General features: G+C 41.8%; 1 protein-coding gene across 25 annotated transcripts in view; it reads left to right on the forward strand.

The window, feature by feature from the left end:
* DLG2 (discs large MAGUK scaffold protein 2) overlaps positions 1-23,826 on the forward strand; it is a 2,052,576-nt gene that overhangs the window by 1,985,280 nt on the left and 43,470 nt on the right. For all 25 annotated transcript variants that reach the window (XM_044258404.1, XM_044258405.1, XM_044258399.1 and 22 more), the window contains 2 exons: positions 198-374; positions 10,687-10,762. In XM_044258404.1, the coding sequence (XP_044114339.1) occupies positions 198-374; positions 10,687-10,762 (253 nt within the window). The remainder of the gene's footprint in view (positions 1-197; positions 375-10,686; positions 10,763-23,826) is intronic.

Below are 23,826 nucleotides of genomic sequence, written 5' to 3' on the forward strand. Positions count from 1 at the left end.
CCAAGGAGAAGCAGGAACTAAGGTTGATTTGTGGCCACAGTAGTGGGGATGTAGACTGAAATCCTGAGAGTCAGTCCTTGGTGTTGGTACCAAATGGATGAAGGATTCTCAGGGCATGGAGGGGGTAATCAAAACGGAGAATTCGAAATCTGTGCTGCAGAGGTTCCTAACGACGTTCTCTCTTGCCATTTCTACAGAGCCATGTTTGACTATGACAAGAGCAAGGACAGTGGGCTGCCAAGTCAAGGACTTAGTTTTAAATATGGAGATATTCTCCACGTTATCAACGCCTCTGATGACGAGTGGTGGCAAGCCAGGAGAGTCACGCTGGAGGGGGACAGTGAAGAGATGGGGGTCATCCCCAGCAAACGGAGGTAAAAATGCCTTTTCTATTTTAGAATGTTTGCTTTTAAGCAATCTGGGGAGTGGAAATGAGGGAAGATAAAGATATGGCAAACTGTTCACAAAATAACCATTTGAGTGGGATAGTCTGTGGGGAAATTGTCAGTGGTGACAGGTGACATGAATTAAATATTCTCACTCTTCTCATATTAAGGTTTTACCAAGACTGGTGACTGTGGTAAGGCAGAAAGAAAGAAAGGGGATCTGCTTAAACCACCTTCCTAAACCGTTTACCAGCATCCACATGTGTGAGATTATCTTGTCAGTACGCTGATTTACACACTCAGCTGTATTCCAGAGGTTCACATTCACCAGATAACTGTACAGAAAGGTCAGGTGAAAGCCCAGTCAAGTACAATTTCCTAAGCAAAGGTCCTACCATGCATTGTGTTGAAACACTGATGGGAGACGAACTAAAAACCTTCATTCCAAACTGAGATGCTTGGGGTATGAGCTCTTGAACATGTGGTGAGGTCTGAGACTGGGTTTAAAACTGTTTTTTACTGTTTTAGTGACTCCTGTCCCCCCAACCCAACCCACGACTCCCCGCTTCACTCAGTCAGATACTTAGTTCTCTATGTGTTTCCTGAGTCAAGAGTACCGTGCTCTTTCTCTTCTAAACATTTCTTCAGCTAGGTGGGAATGTACTTTGGAACAGCCAACTCCCTCGTGCATCCCAGCGGCTTCTAGTCATCATGACCCGGGAGGAACTTTCCTTCCCATGAGCCTCTTTTTGGCACCAAGATACTGTCCATGAGACACTGTTGTCTGTACCACCAGGAAAAAGATACGGTTATGAAATTAAAGTCAGGAAGAACGTTTATCCAAGGCAGTCACCAACTTTTCTCAAGCTACAGGTTTCTCCAAGGGCTTTTCTTCTTCTGTCCAAACACCCCAAATACTTCTTTTTTTTTTTTTTAAAGATTTTATTTATTTATTTGTCAGAGAGAGAGGGAGAGAGAGTGAGCACAGGCAGGCAGAGAGAGAAGCAGGCTCCCTGCCGAGCAAGGAGCCCGATGTGGGACTCGATCCCAGGACGCTGGGATCATGACCTGAGCCGAAGGCAGCTGCTTAACCAACTGAGCCACCCAGGCGTCCCAACACCCCAAATACTTCTGTGAGGAGTCCTCAGTGAAGCTGATGCTCTCATGCCGTGACCTAGCGACTGAGCCAGCACAAACCGAAGTAGGAAGGTGTCGCTTACCCCAATAATCACTCTGTGGGGCGTTGGCACCCCAGAGAAGACTGGTCCCCCGTGCTTTTCTGCCTGCGGCCACACAGCCCAAGAAGGAATGCAGGGAGAGGGCAGCCGGCTGACTGTCACACAGCAGCTCCCTCACGGTTAGTGGGGAGGAGTCACAAAGAAGCCACCAAAACTCGGGAGAACCTTCCTGTCCTCTGTGCCCCTGGGTGGATCGCCCACTATCACACTGTTCTTGGGGTCTCTTTAACTTCTGGGCTCCAGACAGCTGGGTGGCTCAGTCCATGAAGCACCTGCCTTCGACTTAGGTCATGATCCCAGAGTCCTGGGATGGAGTCCTGTCTGACTCCCTGCTCAGCGGGGAGCCTGCTTCTCCCTCTGCCTACCAATGCCCCTGCTTTTATGTTCTCTGTCTCTCCCTCTCTCTCTCTCTGACAAATAAAATCTTTTAATTAAAAAAATTATAAAAAATTTAAAAACCTCTGGGCTCCACAATAGTTGCCTCACATTGCTTTGAGAGGACATTCTGGATTTGTACTCTGGCTTGTAGGGTTTTCTCAAAGGGTATATATTCAAAGCAGCGACTCTCAGCACTAGTTTAGATTCTGTTTTTCCATTTCCATTTACTTAAAAAAAAAAAGAGTCAAGACAACGTGCATTTTGGGCTGCTTTGATTTAATTCATCAGAGCTGTCGGAGCGGCTGCTCTGAGAAGAAAGAGCTATCTTACTGAATATGGCCCCAAGGATAGAAGCAGAGCGGAGGAAGGAAAGTTATGTGGGAAGAGATTTCTGCTCATTTTAAAGGAACTCTTTTACTAGTCAGAGCTGTGTAGAGATGGTATGGATTACGTGGGAAGATACTAAACCAGAACTGGTTTTCATAGCAAGGGAGCATTATAAAAGCTTAGATGTGCCCGCTTCCTCCCTCTCGGAGCCTCTCCTCTGTGTGTGCACAGGCATGCACACACACACGCACACACACACGCACACACACACACACACACACAAATACTCTAATTCCATCCATCTGGAGTGGGTCCTGGAAATCTCTATTTGTTTGTAAATCCCTCCGGGTGATTCTGATAACAGAAGGTCTGGTGTCAGGAAATATAATAAACGGGATTCAAGCTTTGGATAGAGAGTTGAACTATGGAATTTTCCAGGCCCTTTCCAACCCAGAAGTTCTATGATTCTAACCAGCCCTGTCAATAGCCCTTCATTTGTTCGATTATACTTCATTTTCCCCCCAAGGTACCTTCTCAGTGCTATTCCTCTTGAGGCAATTTTCCACCTCCTGGTGGTCCTTCTTAAGTTGGCTATTTTTCCTATTTTGGATTAAAAACCATCTTAACAAATACACTACAACAAGCCTGAAAAGGAAGTTTGTCTAGTGACTCTAATGTTGATATTTATTTGCATTCTAATCTCGTGAATGTTATCCGTGTGTGTGTGTGTGTGTGTGTGTGTGTTTAAGGCTATAAATGAGTTTCTGTCAACTTTTCTCCTTAGAATTTAATCCTTTCAAAAAATATTATTATTTTAGATGTTTCTATAGCACATTTCATTGTAGGCAAGTGGGAAATTTTTGAGAATTATAAAAAAGAAATAAAAATCATTTATAATCTTACCCTATGAAGAGTTCTTATTGCAGGGCTTTCTCATTTAACACTACATTTAGCATCTTACAACTCTAGCTCAGAATACGTGGGAGCTGGTACAAATAGGATTTACTTTTAGACCGGGGTTAAATTTTTTAGTCTTTAATTCCTTGCTAGCCCCTTTTCTGAGTACAGTTCAGCTAGTAGAACTGGTCTGGGAAAATCTCGTAATGGATAACATCAGGGCATGACTTGACCCTTTACAAAGATGCTTCTCTATGGATGATCCCATTTAATCATCCCAATGAAACCGTGATGGAGGGTATGAAGATTACTTCCATCCTCTTTCTTTTTTTGAAGATGATGAAGAAATTTTAGTTAAAACACTCCTGGAACATGCTAGACACTGTTCTAAGCCCTTTACAATGAACTCATTTAAACCTCATTACAACCCTTTGAGAGATGTTATAATAGTATGTGCATTTTACAAAGCAGAAGACTGAGGCATAGAGGGGTTAATTGAATTGCCTGAAATTGCCAGCGGAACCGAGATTTGAATCCAGGCTACAGAATTGATGTTCTTTTTTTTTTTCCTTTTTCTTTTTTTAGTGAAGGGGAGAGAAAGTAGGATGGGGGACAGACAGCAGGAAAGGGAGAGGGAGAATCTAAAGCAGGCACCACACCCAGCATGGAGCCCAACATGGGCCTCAATCCCATGACCCTGATATCATGACCTAAGCCAAAAGCAAGAGTTGGACGCTTAGGGATGCCTGAGTGGCTCAGTCAGTTAAGTGTCTGCCTTCAGCTCAGGTCATGATCCCAGGGTTCTGGGATGGAGCCCCGCTTTGGGCTCCTTACTCAGTGGAGAGCCTGCTTCTCCCTTTCCCTGCCACTCCTCCCCCTGCTCATGCTCTCTCTCTCTCTCTCTCTCTCTCATTCTGACAAATAAATAAAAAATAATTTTTTTTTTAAGAAGGAGTTGGATGTTTAACCAACTGAGCCACACAGGCACCCCAGCAGAATTGATACCCTGAACTTACATGCAGTTCCTGCCTCCCCAAGTTACAAAAGTAAGACTTAGCAAAATTTAAATCAGCAAGCATGGTTTGAGCAGTGTCTGTGTGCCAAGCACTGTCATTGGGTCACTGGAACCCAGCTGGAGTCCCATGTTTGTGGGACTAAACGTGTGACTAAGGCATAGCCACACTGTGATTACATTAATGGAGGCTCACAGTAACTAAAGGCGCTGTCCTAGTCAGCTTGGACTGCCATAACAAACCATAGACTGGGTGCTTTAATAGCAGACATTCATTTCTCATAGTTCTGAAAGCCTAGAGAGTCCAAATTCAAGGCACTGGTTATTTGGATTTCCAGTGAGGGCCTTATTCCTGGTTCATGGACAGCTTTCTCGCTGTACCCTCACATGGCTAAAAGAGAGATTATTTCTCATGTCTCTTCTGCTAAGGGCACTAATCCCACTCATGAAGGCCAAGACATTCAGTCCATAGCAGGAGTCAAGGGATATGAAAGGACAGGAGACAGGGAGACCAATTCCATCTGATAATAGCACCAACCCTGTACAGTGGCAAGTACTTTCAAATACAGAATTTTATTTCATCTTCACAAAAGCTTATAAGGAAATTGAGGGTCCAAGAAGTCAAGTAACTTGCCCAAGGGTCCACAACCAACCACTGGCTGAACCCAAGTCTCCCTGATGGCAAGACCACATGGCTTTCCACTATGCCAAGAGTCCATTAGAATTGTCAATTAGGAGTTCTTAATGTGTACCAGATACTGTGCTAAACAATTTTTGTATTATCTTCTTTAAAATTCACTGTAATTTTTTGAAGTCTGTTAGTACTTTCAGTTTACCAACATAAATCCTGAGATCCTAAGAGGCTGAATGACCTGCCCTGACTCACAGAGTTGATAAGTGGCAGATGCAGGATTCCAGCCCAGACTTGTATGATTTCAAAACCTGGGCTCTTAGCCTAGAATTGCTGTTTCCTGAGACTGCGTAGTTTTTGTGAGTGGCCAAGATATGATTTGTTCCACAGTCTCTTAATCTAAGTCTTTATTCATCGCCCCATACTGATGGCTCCCTGGGCTCTCGGAGGACAGGTTTGTAGCTAGCACTGCATGAAGGTTTACTCACCTAACCTTCACAGAGAGCTTGTGGCCAGTCATGTGGATGGCATTTCCATCCTTGCAGAGCACGGGCACAGCAACACCCAGCACTAAATGATTATCCTGCCCTTCAGTGCTCCAAGCCTGACCTCATTGTGTGTTTGGCTAGAACCTGAAAATGCCAGATGGGAAGTGGGTGAGAGGGCAGAGGGAGACCACTGGGCTCGTGGAAGCATGACCATTTGGTACTCCCTGGAGATGCTAACTGTCAGAAGCGATTGCTCAGATTTTACCATCCAGTGTACATTTTCAGTATTTTGGTCATTGACCAAACTGGGGTGGAGAGGATTATTTCTGCTTAAACAATCTAATTAATTGCTTGCCTCTTGAGTGTAAGAGAAGTAAGGCAGTACTTCTCATTTCAATTCAGTCTTTCTATATAGGTGGTTTGCCATTCGCTTAGGTAAAGGCTAGTGGGCTTTAATATCATCTACTTCTGCTGAAGGAGTCTTACTTAATAACATAAATAGAGAAGGTGATGCTAAACTTTACGTAGATTCTTACCAAGTGAAAAAGTCATGAATTGGTAAATGTTTTTTTTATTGAAAACACTATTCGAGGGTAAGTCAGTTAACTCTTGAGCCTCAATTGTCACAACCAGGTCAAGAATGCTCCTTGAGGGTTTATTCATGCGTTTGCTCATTTGTTCGTTCATTTATTCAACAAAGATTCTTGAAGTTCCTACTATATGCCCGGCTCCGTCTTAAGCCCTGGATCACTCTACAGTTATTGGTAATATAAGCAAAGTGCTTAGGACAACATCAAATACTTCGTACACACTCAAATGATGGGTGTTTTCCTTTCTTCGCATTTGAGCTTTTAGTTCTTGAAAGAACACACCATTATTCAGAGCACTGACTTATCTATTGCCAGCCCTGACTCTCATTTGAGCAATAAATTATCCACCTACATCCCAAGAAGCACCAGAAGAGAGGAAGGGGTTGGGGTAGGTAGGAGAAAACGAGCCACAGCCACCTACCACTGAGAGAGTTAATCAAGATGGGCCCCATGATGGGAAAGCAAAACTATGATGGGGTTACAGTGAATGCAAAAAAGACTGCCAAGGAGAGAAAGTAATTCAATATGTAGGATATAATTCAATATGTATAATGCTGCATACAGTCATTTACCTAACCTAATTCAAGTTTAAAATTTATTCTAAATTTTAAAGCCCAGGGGCATTTAGGTGGCTCAGTCCGTGCAGTGTCTGACTCTTGATTTCAGCTCAGGTGGTGATCTCAGGGTCATGAGATCAAGCCCTTCATTGGGCTCTACACTGGACATGGAGTTCACTTAGATTCTCTCTCTTCTTCTCCCTCTGCCCCTCTTTCCTCTCCCCAGCTCTCACACTCTTTTTTTTTTTTTTTTTGACAGATCACAAGTAGGCAGAGAGGCAGGCAGAGAGAGAGAGGAGGAGGAGGCGGGCTCCCTGCTGAGCAGAGAGCCCGATGCGGGACTCAATCCCAGGACCCTGAGATCATGACCTGAGCCGAAGGCAGAGGCTTTAAGTACTGAGCCACCCAGGCGCCCCCGGCTCTCACACTCTTAAAAAAAAAAAATGTAAAGCCTAGCCTGTTAGAATATGGTGTTATGTAAGTGATTATATGCTTGCAATTTGGCTATGGTTTATTTAATTCAGGACATTTGGGATATGGATGGATGCAGTGGAGAAGGCTGGTTGTCATTCGTGAAAAACGTAATACAGATTTCTGAAGAATTGTATTGGCCTTCAAACTGTGTATGACTCATCCAAAATCTCATTTGTGTTGAGAATTCCCACTGCAGAAGAGAGACATGGAAGATCCTGAGTGCTATTTCCCAAACTGCATGGATGTGAACAGACACTCAGGTTAGCGTTTAGCAGCTGTGTGTTCAGGCCTTATTTCTACCACTTTTTAAACTTGGCACGCTTCAAGTCTCAGCTTTCCCAGCCATCAAATGGGGGTCAGTCATACCTACATCACTTGGTTATTGTGAGAAGCAATTGAGAGGATATAAATGTACAGGAAGTTTTCACTAATAATTATATGTTAAAACTTCGGCCAACACTTATATTATCGTTATTATCATTCATGATGCTTCTAACCCCACGAGAAAACAAAACTTTCTGACTTCGTTCATGAGTGAGTCAAAACCAGGCCACCTACGCCTGGGTGGCTCAGTTGGTTAAGCAGCTGCCTTCGGCTCAGGTCATGATCCCAGCGTCCTGGGATCGAGTCCCACATCGGGCTCCTTGCTCGGCGGGGAGCCTGCTTCTCCCTCTGCCTCTGCCTGCCATTCTGTCTGCCTGTGCTCGCTCTCCCCCCCGCTCTGATAAATAAATAAAATCTTTAAAAAAAACAACAACAACAACAAAAAAACCAGGCCACCTACAGTAATACTTTAAAAATTGTGGCTTCTTTTCTGTTGCCTGTTTGAAGATTAATAAACCATAACAAATAATAGGGGTACGTGTGTGTGTGTGTGTGTGTGTGTCCATGTCCATCTGACTTAACATTCTTTGAAACCCTTTAAGATGGAAGAGATGAATCACTAAAGATGGCCTAATAGGGACGTTTCTGAAGGAATCTGAGAAGGGTGACCTTGGAAACCAGGGGGTAAAAATTAGAATGCTTTATCCAAGCAGTTCTTAGAATCCTCACTTCAGCCTCATATATGTTTTAGACCCCTGTGAGTTCTGTGGGTTTGTGCAGAATTTTCTGTAGAGCCTGATCAAAAACCACAGAGCCTCCGCGTGTCGTGTTAGCATCATCCAAGGTACTAGTGTTTCCCATAATTATCCTGGTTAATGCAAAGAAGCCAGGATAAAGCCAGGGCTGTACGAACAGTTTTAGAAGGATCCGAAGAGATGAATATGAATTACCATTTGCACTTGGATTAAAACCGAGAAGAGCTGAAGTTGCTCAGAACAGGCATTTTCTGAGTGAGCATCTCTCCACTTGGCAGCTTACCTTCCCTGAAGTCTTCCTGGCGCTCTTCCCAACTGTTGTATGTAGAAACTCTCAGTGGAACATATTGCTTTAATATCTGAGGGTTAAGATATGAAAATTTTTGTTCGCCTGTTTCCACTCAGATATTCTCCTCTCGCCCCAAAATATATTCTGAAACTCTGTTTCTGTAACTATAGAAACCCCGATCTGCACTGTGTTTCAACTGGGAACACAAAAGAGCTCTCAGTTAAAAAGCAATATGTTGTTAATTATTGATCTATGAATAGCTTAGATTTTATAAACCATTAATTTCTGTAGATTCACGGTTTTTCTCTTTTCTTTCACCGTTTTTGAAATTCGAGTTGGCCATATTTAAACAAGCCGTCAAGTCAGAACAACGCATGAAGGATTATTTTAGTGAACAGTAGTTTATTGAGGACTTGCTCCAGGATGCTGCTGAGTGACATGTGGGTTTGCCCTCAAGGAACATCCAGCTTTGTGTGTGCACTGGGAAAATAAACAAAAGGAAACAAGAGATGATACCAATATGAAGATATAAATAAGTCTTGTGGTGTTTAAAGGAAGGAGTGATCATGTCTCACTGGAGAGATGCCAGCAAACAAAAAATCAAGGAGATAATTAGCTTCTCTTTACCTCTTTTTTTTTTTTTTTTAAAGAATCTATTTATTTGGGGTGCCTGGGTGGGTTAAAGCCTCTGCCTTCGGCTCAGGTCATGATCTCAGGGTCCTGGGATCAAGCCCCACCTCAGGCTCTCTGCTCAGCAGGGAGCCTGCTTCCCCACCCCCCTCTCTGCCTACTGCTCTGCCTACTTGTGATCTCTGTCTGTCAAATAAATAAATAAAATCTATTAAAAAAAGAATTTATTTATTTATCTGAGAGAGAGAGAGAGCATGAGAGGGGAGAGGGTCAGAGGGAGAAGCAGACTCCCCACCAAGCAGGGAGGCTGATGTGGGACCCAGTCCCAGGACTCCAGGATCATGACCTGAGCCCAAGGCAGAGATCTCAACCCATGGAGCCACCCAGGAGCCCCTCTAACCCTATCCTTCAAATGCGCACACGTCTTACCAATTTTACTTTACTGCTGTTTCTCAAGCCCTTCCGTCCCTTCCACCTCATTGTCATTCCTTGCCTGGGCTGTGGCAGTAGCTTTTCAACAGAACTCCTGCTTCCCACTGTCCCTTCTCTCCTGCAGCCTGTCTTCTGCCTCCACCACAGTCATTTATTCCAGTGCTAACCCATTTGATCACTCCTCTGTCTTATATCCTCTCAGAACTCATGAGGATTCCCCAAGGAAAAAGCCCAAGTCCTTAGTGTGCATGGATATTTTTATAAGGAGGCCCCACCACCTCACTTTCTTACATCCCATCCTGTATATACCCTATAGCGGAATCTTCCCGCAATCTCTTACTTGCCTATTATCTTTGGGTCATAGTATGTGTCTCCTGTCTAGTAAATTCTCCTTGAACTCTTCCTGCCAGCAACCTCTTTCTCATCCTTCAAGCTTCACAGAAATTGACACCTCCTCCAGGAAGCCAACCCCAATGCTTTCTACCCCTCCTTCTCAGCCTTCAGTGAGATAGATGCCCCCTCACCACTCCCCCCATTGCTCTCAGGAGTCTTTCTGTGCAGCATATCGGTCTCTTTATGTCTTTGTTCCCACCAGGAGCACATCCTGGGTGTTGATTGCAGTCATGGTTTTTCTTTTTCTTTTTTCTTTTTTTCCTTTGTTCCCCAGCTCCTTGCTTGATACACAATAGGCAATTGATGAGTGTTCGATGAATGAATGAAGTGTCAGTTACAATGATGAAATCGGCAGAGATAACAGGAGAACAGCACTGGGGAAAAGGAAAAAATTCAAGATGACCTATAACATGTTTGATTTTGAGGTGAAGGTAAAATACCCTCACGTCACTAAAGGGAAGGGAAGGAAAAAGGAAACCAAAAGAAAAGAGTGGGAGAGATGAGGTATGCAGAGGGGACAGAGGAGAGGGAAGAAGTTTATTTCGTCTCCATTGTAAGTGTTCATCTCTGTGGACTGTGATATCGTATAATAGATTTTTGGTTCAGTTATTCAGGCATTTAAGTAACAAGAAATATTTTTTCCTCCCTCTTTGTTTCTTCCAGTCACTATGACTCTCAGTACACATCACAAAGAAGTTTCAAGAGATGTGTTAGCCTCTTAGAGACCACATAGCAAGACATTTTATCCCAAACCAAGGAACGGGAATACTTTAGGACACATTGTATTTGAGCTGTAGGATGAGAAGAGAGATTCTTCATTTAGTAAGGAACTTATTCATAAATGCCTTGCCGTGCGATCAGCTCTTTATTTTCAATTTTCTTCAGGGTGGAAAGAAAGGAGCGTGCCCGGTTGAAGACAGTGAAGTTTAATGCGAAACCTGGAGTGATTGATTCAAAAGGGGTAGGTACAAAATAATCGAATTACTAAGTTTTCTCCACTGCCTTGGGTTTAGCTATAATTAACATTCAGGTTTTTAATAGCAAAGAAATGATGGAGCTACCAGACGGGAGAGTACTGTTAGAAATATACTGCTAAAAGTAATGATGTGATCTCTGATGAAGTAGACTTGTAGTACATATATTAAATACTGGGGGTAAACCTGCCAGTGGTCCACAGAAATGATGTGTTGATGAAGGTGATATAGTGATGACACTGAAGAAAAGATAGCTTAGAGTTTTCATTTCTTTAATTTTTTCTTTTAAATTAAATGTTTTAAAAGGATGGATTTCATAAAAGATACCTACCTGCTCTTCACAAATCTGTGTAGTCTGTTAACATATTTTAAACTAAGACAGTTGTCATGGAAATATATATATATGGATCATCTAAGTGAATACATGGATTGTTGTGACAGACATAGAATTAACGAGTGAAATTTAATCCCTAAAATTAAAGTATTACATGCACATGTATCTATTTTAATAACGGCTTTAGTGAGCTAAAATTCACTTACCATACAGTTCACTAGTTTAAAGACAGCATTCAGAGATTTTAGTATATTTAGTTAGACAGTCATGCCTACAATCAGTTTGAGAACATTGACCACCCCATAAAGAAACCCTATAGCCGTCACTTCCCATGGCCCCCAACCACACCCCCAACTCCACCCTCCCCAACCCTAGGCAACTACTATTTTTGTCTATAGATTTGCCTATTCTGGATATTTTATATAAATGGAATTATATACTATGTGGTCTTTTGTGACTGCTCCTTTCACTTCACATAATGTTCTCATGCACAGATACTATGGCATGTATGAGAACTTCATTTATTTTCATTGCCAAATAATAGCCCATTGTAAGGATACATCTCATTTAATTCATCCATCTTCAGTTGATGGACATCTGGGTTCTTTCCACTTTTTGGCTATTACGGATAATGCTGCAGTGCATATTTGTGTATACATTTTTGTGTGGACAAGTGTTCTTACTTCCATGGGGTAGATACGTAAGAGTAGAATTTTTGGGTCTTATGATAACTCTGTGCTTCATGTTTTGAGGAACTTCCTGACTGTTTTCCAAGGTGGTTATACATGTTTGTATTCCCAACATCAGTGTATAAAGGTTCCAATGTTTCCATATTCTCACCGACACTTGTTATTATGTGTCTTTCTGCTTATTTGGTTGGAAGTGGTATCTCATTGTAATTGCAGTTTGCATCCCCCTAATGACTACTGGTGTTGAGCATTTTTGCATGTGCTAATTGGCCATTTTTAAACCCTCTTTGGAGAAATGTCTATTCAGATCCAATCCTCATTTTTAAATTGGGCTTTTTTTTATTGCTGTTGAATTACAGAAATTCCTTATATATTCTGGAAATCAATTGCTTATCAAATGTATGCTTTTTATTTATTTTCTCTCATTCTGTAAGTTGTCTTTTCACTCTCTTGCTAGTTTTTGATTCACAAAAGTGTTTAATTTTGATAAAGTCCATATATTCTTCTAAAAATTTTTATAGTTTTAGCTCTTACATTTAGGCGTTTGATCCATTTTGAGTTAGTTTTTGTATATGATATGAAGTAGGATTCCAATTTCTTCATTTTTTTTACATGTGGATTATCTTCCCGGTTTCATTTTGTTCATTTTAAGTATATAGAAATGTAGTTATTTTGTATATCAATCCTACCTTGCTGAACCTATTTATTAGTTCTGATAGGGGTTTTTTGTTTTGTTTTGTTTTGGTAGATTCCTTAGCACTTTCTGCATACAAAATCATGTCATGTATAAAAAGAGAGTTTTACCTCTCTCTTTTCAATCTGGATGATTTTTATTTCTTCGGCATGCCTGAATGCCCTGGTTAGAACCTGTGGATCAATATTTGGTAGAAGCAGCAAGGTCAGCCATCCTTGCCTTGTTCCTGGCCTTAACGAGAAAGCATTCTATCTTTTACCATTAAGTATGATGTCAGCTGAGGCTTATGCAGCTTTTACAATCTATTTTTAAGTGGTAAAACAAGTATCTAATTGCTGTATTGTAAAATATTGCCCCCTGCCTACCCTTCTCTCTTCCTATGCTCTTGTTCTTCATCTCCTTTCCTTCATCTTTCTCTCCTCCTAACAACTCTGGCTTGTGAGCATCACACAGAGTTATGGTCAATAGATGTCACCATGAAAAACAAAAAGAAGAAAGGCTATCATTCCTCAGGGCCTTTGAGCCCCCAATCACAACGCTGCTCCTCATGTTTTGAAGTAGAAGTGTCACAGGGCAGCCGAGTCATTGACATTACATTTACTTTCCCCTAAAATATTCGGGTGAAACGAGAACTTATTTAGACGTAAGGTGTCCCTCTTAAGAAAAAAAGTGAGGGTATGTGTCAGCATGCATGGAGTCCTTTCAAATAAATACTGTTTCACTGATTCTTAGTGAGAATTTAAGGATAGAGCTCCTGTTTGTCTCATATATGTAGTTGAACATGTATCAGATAATTTGTGTTGAATACCTACCATATGCCAGACACAGGGCTAGAACTTGTGAAAGATGCAAAGTGAAACAAAGGCCCTTCTCTTCAAGAGCTTATAACATCTATGAGAGCTCAGATGTCTTTTTGATAAGGCTAAGACATGTATATTGTGCTTTTTAATCATATCATCATATACTATTAGGTAATGCCAAGAAAATAGACTATAAATTCTAGGACTTGAATGACTATTGAAGGAGGACCAGTGACCATGTGGAAAGGGAAAGCCTGGACCACAGTCATGAGGGTCAAGTAAGTTGGGTTCTAGTTTGAGTTTATTATTAATTCACCACTGCTCTTTGGGCCTCATTGGCAAAATAACAGCTTTGCACTGCAGCAAGGACGTCAGGCAAGTTTCACTTCCTATAAGGTGGATTGGTTGTGATGATGGATTGATAGTTTCTTGTTGATTGATAATTTCTACCTGGAATATTTTGTTGAAAATGATTCTGAGATCATGTTTGACCTCAGCAGGAGAAAAAAAAAAAATATGCCATGATTGACTATTCATCCCTAGCCAACATTGAGAATTATTCTGTGTTTGAGGTCCCTAGGTTCAATGATTTTTAAGATGCCTTCCAGAAGTAATTCTCCAAGAAATAATAAATCAAGGTTTTCCAAATCCCCATGAGTACAATACATCAATGAGAAGACTCTTGCTTAGAGTAAAAAATAAAAGACAATGAAGACAAAGTGTGCTAAAGAAAGAGAAAGACCACTGTGGGGAGAGCTGAGAAGTTGGGTCAGGAAAAGCCACTCACCTTGAGCCAACAAGGACTACAGAACTTCATTATTATTTCAAAAACCTCAGTCTGGCATCTAGGGGTAAACTCAACATAAACTGAGGAAGAAGGGGCATCTGGGTGCCTCAGTCAGTTAAGCATCTGCCTTCGGCTCAGGTCATGATCCCAGGGTTCTGGGATGGAGTCCTGCACTGGGCTCCCTGTTCAGTAGGGAGCCTGGGTATTCCTCTGCCTATGCCCCTCCCCCTGCTTGTGTGTGCTCTCTCTCAATAAATAAATAAATAAAATCTTTTAAAAAAAAAATAAACTGAAGTAGAAAACTCCTTGGAATGAGAAGGAGAATGGGATATTTGAGGAACCTATCATGAGCTGGCATTAACACATTGTGAAACATGAATTCAAAGGGAAAGCCATGCTTGCTGCCCTGGAGAAGCTTAAAAATCAGTTAGTATGGATGAAGCAGGTTGTGACAATTGTCTCAGTAGTACGTATAAGAGCTATGAGAATTCAAATTAATGTGTATAGGAATGACCAGAGAGCACTTCATAGAACTTAGACTTTAATTGACCTAACCATGCTTGGGTTATTTTTCCAGAACTATCCATTGATTTAAAATTATTGAATGCTGGGAAACAGCAGGCATTGTGCTAGAAGCCTTGTAGGACAGCAAAGTAATTAAAAATGCAAGATCTGTCATTTCAAGGAGCTCTCAAAGAGAGATATAAGAAAGCCTGGCAGTACAGTACCACTGATGATCCTCAGGAGACTGTGCCTCAAGAAGATGAGCTAGTTTCTCTAAGATCACAAGTGTCAGGTTTGCGCTCAGAACATTTTGACCGCAGAATGTCCATTTCTCCACACTGTATTTTGTTGGAAGTCAGGAGAAGGACAGTTACCAATCATGCCTTGGGTAAGAGAGAATGCTTCCAAAAGAAAGTGGTACTCAAACAAGATCTTGAAGTCTGAGTGGAGTGTGCCACTTATAGGATACAGCATGAACATGAAGGTGGAAACTGTAGGCATGTTAGAGTGAGGCCAAGCAGATCAGGGATACCAAATGGATAGTGTGGTTGCTGTAGTGGTAGGTGTAGCAAATGGAGGTGACCAGGAAGGTCTGGATGGTCAGGCAGCTTGTATGGAAAGCCTGGTTTGAGCTTTGAAGCACACCGAATTTTGAGAACATCCAGGAGGAGATCAGAGGCTCTCCACTGAAAGTTCTCATCTGCTGCAAACAAAGTGCCCAGGCTTTCAGTCCACTCCATGTGCCTACGCAAAGTCTGTGTCTACACATGCAAAGACAAGTGGACAGTTGTGTCAGTAACCCACATCATTCCAGCCTACCCAGACCCCAGGGCCCAAAGCGCCCATCTGTTTGGATAGGTCTCCTGGAGAACGACCTCATTTTCCTAGATCCCAATGCAGGCAGGCTTCCCTGAGAATGTCAGTTAATTCCTAATGAGTCTCCACTCAAACCAGCCTCTGGTGAAAACATAATCACTCCCTTGATTTCTTTCATTAGTCTTTTACCTTTTTTCAGCAATTTCATAATCAGTCATTCTGTTACTTACCGAGACATTTAGGAAATTATATAATCTTCACAGTCAAGCTGTTCTCCATTGAAAAAAAACAATGAGTAGTTAGTGACTTTTGCCAAATTTTGCTTCATTTATTTAAAAATCCCTATAATTTAAAGAAGGGAATACATCCAACAGAGTATCGGGAGCCTTACTGAATGCTGGCCACATGCAGCGTGCAAGTGCCTCCTTTGCCCTGCAAGTCCTTCCTAAAGTAAAGGAGGTTGTTAGTAAATAACTAGTCCTGTTTGGTCATAGGCTGGTACAAAAGAAAGGTGACAGATGTTATTCCAAGTAGTAAGAATGTCTGTTGCAAAAACTCAGACAGCTCACGTCATCTCTAATCACCACAACAAAATGTGAAGGGAAATCATTTGTTCCCTCTTCACAGATTTAAAAAAAACTAAGGTTAGGGCCCCTGGGTGACTCAGTCTTAAGCCTCTGACTCTTGGTTTCAGCTCAGGTCATGATCTCAGGGTTTCAGGATCAAGCCCTGCACTGGGCTCCATGATCAGCACAGAGTCTACCTGAGATTCTTTCCCCCATCTCTCCTTGCCCCTCTGCGACTCTACCCCACTCACACACGCTCTTGCTCTCTCTTACTCAAATAAATAATAAATAAATTGTATACACACACACACACACACACGTGTGTATATATATATATAATTTTTTTTAAAGGGAAGGAAAAACTAAGGCTTAGAGAGACAATGAAATCTGAACCCATGTCTAACTGACTCCAAAGCCCATAATCTGTTTACGGTAGCATGCCCTCTTCCTGTTAAAACCATGTCACTTGGTGCATTTTTAGAAAAATGAAGTATGCTGAATTGGGTTTAGCTTTGTCAAAAGTCAAAAAACTGAGTTGGGCATAAGCTTAAATCCTGAAAGGCAGAAGTTGCTTCCCCCAGTGATGTCCATGTTTCTGGATGGGAACTTCTCTGAAGTAAGCTTAGGGCTGCACACTTCCTCTAATTGTGGCCTGCCAGGAGGACAAGTCTTGGCAAGTGTGTTCCTTCAGTCATTCAGTAAACCTTTATTAGATGCCAGTTTAAGGAGGTTGCCATGCAATGTGGACCAAACCAAATAAGACATAGTCACTGCCCTGAAGAATTAGGGATATTGGGGGAGAGAAGCGTCCCCACAGGAAATAAGTGATTAACACTAAACAAGAGGAACAAGAAACTTGCTCTGAAGTTCAAAGGAGGAAATTATGGCTTGGAAGCTGGAAGAATTTGAATTTTGGTGGTGGAAGGGGTGGGGAGACCTTGAAGGATTAGTAAAATTTGCAAGGGGGGGACAGGAGGATAAAAATAGGATACAGGATACCTAAGAGGGAAAACATTGTTTACTTTCATTGCAAGCAACAATTTATGAAGGGGAATAAAAGGACTCAGGAGTGGAAAGTTAAATCAGTTCTGGTGCCTTAAATTTTCTAGGAAACTTGTACTTATCGTGTAGACAGAGAATTTTAATGGTTAGAACCAAACCCAAGCTCGTGATTTCCCCTGGGCTTGCACCCTGAATGTACTTGTGTTGCTGCCCAGCTGTCACTCCCTGGCAAATGTCCTGACTTACTCATTTCTGTGCCCCTAGCACCTAGTGTGGTGTCCACCAGAAACATTCTGTCTGCTCCATCCTCCCTTCTTGGAGGAAAAGAAAGTGAATGATCAGAAGTAAATTTCCAAGAGATCCATCTGGTAACTGTGAGAAGGACTGATTGGAGGGGACAAAGACTGACAGTGGGAAGTGTTCAAGAAAGGTACTCCAGTATTCTGGGTGTGAGATTTTGAAAATCTGAACTTAAAACAACAGCACAAGAAAAGAAATGTGTGAAATGATTGCTCAAGAGATCAGAGAGGACTGTCATCCTTGGACATCTGACCTAGTGGTTCCTAATATTACTCTGTTTTCTTTTCCAAAGCCTCAAACTCCCTTTGAGAGGGGATATTGGCTGTGAGGGAGGGCATGGGACAGAGATGGAGCTATGGTGATAGGATCATGGCAGTCTGCCTGCATCAGACTGGAGCTAGCACCGAGATGTCTCATTTCTACTTCGTACATTCTTTGGAAGTTTCCATACGACCATTGATTCCTACTATGTCATTTACAGATAAAGACTGAGAATCATTTTTCTGGGACACACGGAGAGTTAGTAGCAAAGCCTGCCATCACATCATTTATCCAAAAAGTGACTTGACGGTCAGTGTTTTGTTAGCAAGTAGGAATTATGTTTGCTTCATTGGGTTGAGTTATGGGGATTGTTTTCATAACAACTGTAAAGTAACATTCGAGTTTCAAGGGAGAGGTCATTACCGCCCTCAAAAGAAAGCTCCTTAAGAATGCTAGTCTTTGGATGGCCGGAGCCCCATGAAGAGTTCAAATGTCTAAGAGTAAGTCAGAGATTTGGGAAGTGGAGTGGAAGGAGCAACATACCGCCCCACTCCACAGGGCATCCGGAAAGCAACATTTCTCCTCAGAGTTCATCCACCCAGAAAAGGCACCTCCTCAGGTTGCTTATTTTCACTTCCGTACTCTAGAACATCTAGCAGATTGCTTATTGGTCTTCCAGCTCCAGTCTTTCTCCTCTGATTCTTTCCGCATCCCGAATATAGTGTGCTTTTAACCAGACTAGCATTTTTACGTAAAGAACAAAAACATGGCTACATCCAGAGAATTCTTCGATGTCACTAGCCTGTCCTGGGGAGAGCGGCTAACTCATCCTTTCCCCTGCCCCCGAATGTGATAATCACATCTGTCCAAACCTTGAGCTCCTGTGTCCTCTGAGGAGCGTGTGAGCAGCACACAGATCATTCTCTGATAAAGAAGGTCTTGTGGTTCTCCAAAGACGGTTCTCAGAGGGGTCTACAGTTGAGGATTTTAGCCGAAGTTAGATTAAAGTTTTCACACTTTCTGTGTGTGTAAAATCAATTCTGTTGTATCAAATCAATTTCCAAAAGAAGGCAACTCTAGAAAGCAGGAGTCCATTTTGATAATGCAGGTGAGACATGAGGAAGGCCATCCTAGGACCATACAGTAGCTATAAAGAGGAAAGAAGAGACCAGAAAATATGTAGCAGAAGAAAAAAAAAATTGTGTAACCTGGACCACCTACATCAGCATTAGCTGAGACTCTTATTGAAAATGAACGTGCCCAGGCTCAACGCCCGTCTTTTGGAATCAGAACCTCCAGTGATAGCAATAAGAAAGCCGCATTTTAACAAGCTCCCCAAGAGTTTCTTTGGGCCTGTGGAAATTTGAGAATTTGATGTACCTAAGCATAGTGACAAGGTTTAATATCAGACAGGCTGACCACCTTCTGCCAGAGTTATCATAATATTTCTAAGCTTTAGTTACCTCATGTGTAAAGCTGGAGATTATATTAAAAGATATACTATATATAAAGTACCTAGAAATTTAGTCTATCTCTTCCCCTTGCCCATCGCCCCCCCCCACTACCCTCATGCACACATCTCTCAAATTTAACCCCTTTATAAGGCTAGAATGAGCAGCCTCCTCAAAGTACTCTATTCCTTAGACTCTAACTCCCCCCTCACACAGATGAGAGGAAGGGAGAGTTGCCACAACTTTGCCCTGCACCCATCTGTATAATGGGCATTTTTGACTCGGTGCTCGCTGACCTTGAGGTTAAGCAGGAAGGAGCAGGTGGCAACAGGACTGTTCTCACTCAGTCCCCAAGTCCTGCCAGTCAGGAATGTTTCTGAGTTTTCTGTTATACTCTGTAGCTATCTATGGGAAATTCTAGAACCCCTACTTTTCATTCAGTATACCAGTTTCTCTGAACATCTGTAGATTGCTTTATTGTCTACAGGGTATTTTTAAATAGGCATTGCTCATTTGTATTTAAAAAAAAAATCCTGTGAGGAATGTATTCTTAATATGCTCCTTTTACAATGAGAAACTGAAGTTTAGAAAGGATGTATTACTTACTTACCCAAGCTCATAGAGCTAGTAAGTGGCAGAGCTGGGCCCTGCATGATGTCATATTGTGTGAGCAAAACAGGTTAATTGATTCTTTAAGGCATTTTTATGTATGAACTCATTCTAGATGTTATTAGCATAGCTAATTCTATCTATTCAATTAGTGGTGCTACTAGGGCTAAAGTAATATAAATAGGAGATGTATAATTTGTGGTTATAAAAATAACAAGTATAGTTTCATCAGATGGGAACACTAAGCTTTTGTTAAATATTCTTCCCGCTATTAATTCAGAATGTTAAGTATTATTTAGAGAATTTGGCTCAAACCCATTTCTACTTTAAAGTTAATCATGAATCCATTCCAATTCACTACAGAGCTTCCTTTAACCCCGCTCTTCAAGGCAAAAGGCCCAGAGTCGCACCTTAGAGCCTGCGTATTTCAATTTGCAGAAGTTTTTAACTCACTGGAAAGCTACAAAAATACTGAAAAATAAAGATGCAGGATTGACTACCCAGTCATCTGACTTCCTCCCGACTCTTAGCAAGCAAAAATAGTATGTATATCTTGCCTCTTTTCAACTGTGCACTGTTTACTTGTGGGTAAATTATTTTTTAATGACAGATCGTGCACTATCGTGTACTATCTGAATCATTTCAACAACAGCTTCTGCTGTCTTCCTAATATTCATTAAACATACCTAATGACTTTACCCCTTCATTAGGGGAAAAAAAAAACGGGCTCCGAAATGTCACTGTCCTGGATCCTATATTTAACTTTTCTAATGATGTGATCTGGAAGGAATAGCTTCTCTTTCTGAGCCGGGTTAAAGGAAGCTCTGTAGTGATGTTTCAGCTATAATAATAAAATCTAGAGAGTAGACTGCAAGTTCCTTAAAGACAGGGAATATGACTTATTTAGGACCTAAAATAGTTCATGGTATTCAATCAATAATTATTAAATTAAATAATGTGAGAAGGTTATGTATTGAAAGAAATGTTATTATGTAAATTAGAAGGTACAGCCCACGTGGATTTTGCTGCGGCTTAGAGAACTGAACGATTTATTACTGCCTTTAAAGGAAGGTTCTCACAATCTGAGTGTTCTTTTCCTTTCACTTCAGTAAATAGATTTTGAGTTTCCCCTACGTGCAGAATACTGCTCTGGCCACGGAGTGGGGACATGGATGGCTAAGGCCCTACCTCTGCCATCCCAGAGCAGTATATGCATACACACAAGTTGTTAGAAACCAGAACCAGTTTATGCAGGATACTATTGAACTGGAAACCAACCCAGGGCAAAATCAATAAAACTGTTCCTAAAATAAACTTAAAATAAAAAAATAAAACCAATTTTAGACCGATTTCCAGGTTAAAAGCAAAAATGTGGTTGTGATGGGTCCACTCTTTGGGGATTAAGAAATTCTTCCTGCCTATTAGGTAAGCAGTTCACATATTTGCACAGCACTTTGGTGCATTACCCATTTCACTGGTGAGGGGGCAGGGGCGGGAGACATTGAGTGGCCTGTCCACAGTTAGACAAGGGCTGTCCTTTGCAGGTACACGAATACCATTTCATTTATTCAGCAGAGGTTTGCAAGGTGTCTTTCACGTCCAGCATTGTGGTAGGGACAGGGGAAAAACAAAGACGCATGAACCTTTGCTCTTGTTCTTGGCAAACATTGAATGGCCTGGGAAATAGTAGGATTTCCCTAGTAGTTGGCACTCTCCATACATAATCTGCTCCTCTCAGCAGTCAAGAGACCCAGTCCTGCAGTCCTAGTTATGTAAGTGGCCAAGTCATTGAGGCAGACCAATTTTTCCTCTGTAAAATGGGACCAGTAAGAGGTAGAGTGAATTTGCTTCATTAAGGTGTGAGAAAAACTAGGTAGCCCTGGGTGGCTTAGTCGGCTAAGCATCTGACTTCAGCTCAGGTCATGATCCCAGGGTCCTGGGACCAGTCCTGCTTCAGACTGAGCAGGGAGCCGGTTTCTCCTCCTGCCTGTGTGCGCGCTCTCTCGCTCTCTCTCTGATGAATAAATAAATAAAATCTTAAAAAAAAAAAAAGATGTGCAATAATCTAAAGAGATAGACACTTCTCAAGAAAAAAAATCCATGTGTGTCTCCTTCCTTATCTCTCTATCCATCACCTATCATGATGTAATAGGGACCGTGAATCCACCTGTTCATGTAAAGGCACGAGACGATGAAAAACATATGATGGCTAAGGATTGTGAGGTACGGCACTCTGTGCACTTGAGGTCCAGTTGGGGGGGGGAGGGAAAAATAATTCTTTTCATGCAGCAAAGACAGTTGGTATCAAGGGAGACACTATGGGACATATTCTTTACTTGTTACTAGTGATAACAGGTAACGCTGTCTCCAGAGTTCTGGGAAATGTGGGTGAAGTGAGAACTCTCCCAGCGCTGTCTCAAATGTCTTAACAAGTACGAGTCAGCGTACCTGAGAGCCTGTCTCACTTGAAAAGAAGCAGTAAGCTTGCAGATACGCTGTTTGCCTTTCACATTTTGACAACTGTATGAATATTTGTTACCACTTGTCAAAACTGGTTTGGGGCCTTCTTGCTGTGAATGGTGGTTCCCCCCTGGAAGGCCTCAAGAAGTCACTGTTTCTCCCTGTAATTGGCTTGTACCCACCTGTCAGGAAGAATTAACCCCTTAATGAATTTGGAGCTCATGTCCCATGTGAATGACACAGCTGTCATTCCTCATTCTGAGAGAAAGTGCTCTGTGAGCACCTCCCAAGCCTAAACCCACAGGCCCCCCCCTTCGAGGTGGAGCCCTTGGGAGCACAAGCCCAATAGATTACAGTCAGAAAATAAATATGCTGGGGGCACCTGCCTGGCTCAGTGGGAAGAGCATGTGGCTCCTGACGTCGGGGTCATGAGTTCAAGCCCCACACTGGGTGTAGAGAATGCTTAAAAACTTTAAAATAAATAAATAAATACACCAATTTATGATTGCTACTAAGTGAGACCATTGTTTTATCAAAGGTAAAGTGTTCTCCCTTCCCCCACCCGATCCCCAAGAGCTGACTGAACTTCCATGTCTATTCCCTTCTCAGTAAAGGACAAAGTGCACATGTGGTACATAAACAATTTGATTTTGATCACTATTTCTGTGACCAAATGTGAAAACAATGTAACTATCATTTATTGAAGGTATTCATAAGCCAGGCGTTTTGCTAAATAAACTATAAGGACTTTTCTCATTTATTCCTCACAACAACCCTATTAGGTGTCTGACTCTTGATTGCAGCTCAGGTCATGACCTCAGGATCATGGGATCGAGTCTGGCGTCAGCAGGGGAGTCTATTGAGATTCTCTTCCTCTGCCCTTCCCCCCTTCCCACTGCACTCTCGCTCTAAAAATAAATAAATCAATCAATCTTAAATAAAATAAAAAACCAGTCTTTAGTGTTGACTAAATCTTTTTGTGATGATGCCTCTGAAATGTATATAAACAAAATTAAGTACACATACCATATGCTTATAGCTCTTATCATCTATCATGTTAAAATCAATTTACAAATTAAATACCATATATATTTAATAGTCCTATATTACAGCATGAAAATTCCAAGTCACCATGTGAATGTGATTGGTGGTGCCGCTGTGTAAACCTGGTTGCGCCTGCTGTGTGGACGATCTTTTGAATTATATGGACTGGGTTTGGCAAAGACTCTGCTCTCACACGGCTGTTTGTCTGCGGGATGCCCACAGCAAAATCAATGTGGAGCTCCCAAGCTGGTCCTCACTTCTCACCTCTTACCCACCCCCCAGCTCAGACCCCTTAGGAGTTGCTGAATGAATGAGGAGCTCTGGTAGCACACTATAGATTCAGCCCTCTGTGGCTGAATCCAGTCTGGACAGTTTTCTTTTCTTTGCCTGCCTCACCATGCACGCTCAGCTCTGCTCTCCTGGGCCTGTCTGCAGAGATGAGCCTGGAGCAGCACCTCTGTTTAGCCCCCATGTGAAATAAATTATACTATTTTTAGTCTGCCGTGGGCAGAGAGATCCAAGGAATAAACTTTCTTTTTTTTTTTCCATTTAATAGTAGGATCTTCCCTGTAATGAAAATACATAACACTTTGATGAGTAGATTTTGCAACCTGTCAGCTGCAAATTCCCCTTCTTTAAAATTTATAGTCCAAGTACTTGAAGTTGCTGATTCAGTGATAAAAGATTGGTTCTGAACTCTACGTCTGATTTCTGTAGAAAAATTTGCACTGATC

This window comes from Neovison vison, chromosome 7 (assembly GCF_020171115.1).
Source record: "Neovison vison isolate M4711 chromosome 7, ASM_NN_V1, whole genome shotgun sequence".
NCBI lineage: Eukaryota > Metazoa > Chordata > Mammalia > Carnivora > Mustelidae > Neogale > Neogale vison.